The sequence below is a fragment of the Arachis duranensis genome, chromosome 8 (genome assembly GCF_000817695.3).
Source record: "Arachis duranensis cultivar V14167 chromosome 8, aradu.V14167.gnm2.J7QH, whole genome shotgun sequence".
NCBI lineage: Eukaryota > Viridiplantae > Streptophyta > Magnoliopsida > Fabales > Fabaceae > Arachis > Arachis duranensis.
Genome location: NC_029779.3, coordinates 13,329,155 through 13,332,346, shown reverse-complemented (window position 1 = coordinate 13,332,346; position 3,192 = coordinate 13,329,155). Strand labels below are relative to the sequence as shown.

At 31.5% G+C, this 3,192-nt stretch overlaps 1 protein-coding gene across 1 annotated transcript; it reads left to right on the top strand.

Annotated features, from left to right (window-relative positions):
- Positions 1–729: 729 nt before the first annotated feature.
- Positions 730–2,574, top strand: LOC107460905 (transcription factor bHLH96). Its single transcript, XM_016079329.3, has 3 exons — positions 730–1,287; positions 1,633–2,064; positions 2,304–2,574. Exons 1-3 carry the CDS (start codon positions 850–852, stop codon positions 2,409–2,411), a joined length of 978 nt encoding a protein of 325 aa, XP_015934815.1. The 5' UTR covers positions 730–849; the 3' UTR covers positions 2,412–2,574.
- The last annotated feature ends 618 nt before the right edge of the window (positions 2,575–3,192 follow it).

Here is a 3,192-nt window from a genome sequence, read left to right as displayed (position 1 = left end):
TGCACAATTTTTATTCTTATGCTCTAATAACCAAAATGCTAATGTGAAGCTGGCTGGTTATAAGTTTCTAATTAGAGTAATAATCTCACTGAAACAACACTAGAGTCACTAATTTCAGCCAACAACAGCACCATAGAAGGTTGTTAAATAAATTTATTATAAAAGTCAATAAAATTGAGTTTTATTGAATTTAAATTTTAAATATCTTATTTTTAAATTTTTATATTAAATATTAACTTATAACATTAATTTCTAAGACTTTTATTAATTAATAGCGAAATAGATAAAAAAAATTAACTATTTTTCTTTAATTACTACTATAATAAAAATTTGGCTAATATATATTCTAAGGGCATAAGTTTAAGTTATAGATTAAGAAATTTTTTATACAAAAATATATAAAATTTAGTTTCAAATACATTTATTAAAATAACAAATTTAAAAATTTTTATTTATTTTTACCAAAGATAGAAAAATTCAAATACATAACTCTTTAAATGAGTATGAAAAAATTATGTCATTTGAGTTATAACTCATTCCCATTTAAAATCTTTTATTAGTAGAAACTTTAATATGTGTTCTTATTATGATACATGATAGCTAAACTCTAATAATAATAATAATAATAATAATAATAATAATAATAATAATAATAAATTTTGGTAAAGTAATAATGGTGGTTGTAAATGGTTTGGGGTTGATAAAAGGGTGTGTTTGTTTGGTCCTTAATTAGCTTGGTGTGCATTATATATTGATTCTCCTTCAATTCATATCCATCATCAACCCTCTGTTTCCTCTGATTCCTCTGATCCGATCTTCCTTCAATTCATTTCTTTTTATGTTATAGAAATGGCACTAGAGGCTGTGGTTTTTCCACAAGACCCATTATTCTCATCATATGCTTCTTCTACCACCACCACCAAGGATTATTTCTACTCATCCTTTCTCGGCAGCCACCACCACGATCTCATCGGAATTATAAACAACAACATCATTCAACAAAACCAAGCAACTAACAATTCCGACTCTTCTTCTCCTCCTTCCAACAACGACCACTACGCCACTTCTTCCAGCTCCCCTGACTGCTGCGCTGCCACCGTCGATCAACCTTCTCTCCCCACCACCACTGGCCGCCGCAAACGCCGCCGCACCAAAACCACGAAGAACAAGGAGGACATCGAGAACCAGAGGATGACTCACATTGCTGTTGAACGCAACCGCCGCAAACAGATGAACGACTACCTCGCCGTCCTTCGTTCTTTGATGCCTCCTTCTTATGTTCAAAGAGTCAGTTACTTTCTCTTTATTAAACCATTCTTCTATCTTAATCCATCACAATAATATCTTAACCCATCACAACAATAAAAAAGTCTCACGACAACAATAAAAAAGTCTCAGCCCATGCTTCTATCTATTTTTTTCCAGTTTTGGGATAACAAAGAAAAAGAATCTCTTTACTAATTTGCTTTCTTTCTACTTCTACACCTTAATCATTCTTTACCTGACTTGACATGACACGAGTTCTCAACTAATCAAACATGGAAATTACTACTACACGCCATACATACTTTGATACTTTTCTTTTCTTTATTATCCAATAATTAATACCATCCTAATTATTTACAAAAACAGGGTGACCAAGCGTCTATTATTGGAGGCGCCATTAACTTTGTGAAGGAGCTAGAGCAGCTTTTGCAGTCCATGGAGGGTCAAAAGAAACCCAACCACCACGACACTACTGCTGCTGGTGGCGCCGCCGGAATGAATAGTAGTGGCCAATCATCGCCGTTTGGCGAATTCTTCGCGTTTCCGCAGTACACAACGCGTGGTCATCATCAGGGAAAGACGATGGCAGCGGAGCAGCAACAGAAACAGTGGGCGGCGGCGGTGGCGGACATAGAAGTGACAATGGTGGACAGCCATGCGAACCTCAAGATTCTATCAAAGAAACGACATGGGCAGCTGATGAAGATGGTTGTTGGTCTCCAATCTCTAAGCCTCACCATTCTCCACCTTAATGTTACCACTCTCCATGACTTCGTCCTTTACTCTGTTAGCGTAAAGGTATTTTTTTTTTAATTATTAAAAATATTATTCATTCACTAAAATTTAGTAATTGTGCTAGTCAAAAAATATTAAAAACAGTTGAGCACAAGATTTTCTATTTTTTACATACATATATTTAACAGTGTATTGAAAAATACTAATAAAAATTGATTAGTGTTGATTAAATGTAAAAGAAATAGATGATTTTTGTTGTTTGTAATTTTAGAAATGATGTGTGTGAATTGGTTGGAACACAGGCAGAGGATGGGTGCCAGCTGAATACGGTGGATGAAATAGCTGCTGCTGTGAATCAACTATTATGCGCAGTTCAACAAGAGGCATCATCTTTCAACCAAATTAATTAGAATTCCAAGTTCATATTTCCCCTCTTTTTCTTTATTTCTATTTTTGAAAAAAGAATCTCTATTTCTCTAATTTGTGAGTAATTTGGGATATATATGACTATGTCCATTGGCCATTGCGGTGTTAGATGCATGTTTATATGTCTTTGCTCTTTATTTTTGTTCACCCTAGCTAGCAATTGTGCAAAACTACCTTATATTAATGTGCTCCTTTTTTCTATTGTTTATCTTTTTTTTAGGGGGCTTTTAAAAAATTATTTTTTAAAAACTTACTTTGATAAGATATATTTTAAAAGTAAAAATTCTATCAAACCAGCTTTGTAAAGATCGTGTTAATAATGATATTGAAAGATCTGTCTTCTAAATTTTAATTTGTTCATTATATTAACCGAAATTTATCTCATTTTTGTTAATTTTTTTTTAAAAATTGGATGTAGTTAATATATTGAAATGAAAATAAAAGATTTTAGCCAAACATTTTCTTTTATACTAACATGACTCATAAAATAACTGAATTTAATTAGCTGAGGAAACTGTTGCTCATGTGGCTCATTTTAAACAACATAAGTTTCATGCATTAATTTCTTGAAAGAAACAAATTGTACGGAGAATTTCTTGTATGTTCTAAATACTCTTGTGAATTGGTCTAACATTAGTTTTCATTTTACTAATTAAAGAAAAACTAAATTAAAAAAAGAGACCTATATAAAATTTAATTAAAAAATAAAAATATTAAAAAATTATTAAAATTTATTATATTTTATTCTTATTTTTAACTATTAAC

Bases quoted from the DNA above. Each gene is read 5' to 3' on its own strand.
- LOC107460905 (XM_016079329.3), top strand. From the start codon at position 850: ATGGCACTAGAGGCTGTGGTTTTTCCACAAGACCCATTATTCTCATCA. The intron at 1,288-1,632 runs GTCAGTTACTTT...TTACAAAAACAG, and splicing joins CTCCTTCTTATGTTCAAAGA to GGTGACCAAGCGTCTATTAT. The intron at 2,065-2,303 runs GTATTTTTTTTT...GTTGGAACACAG, and splicing joins TTTACTCTGTTAGCGTAAAG to GCAGAGGATGGGTGCCAGCT.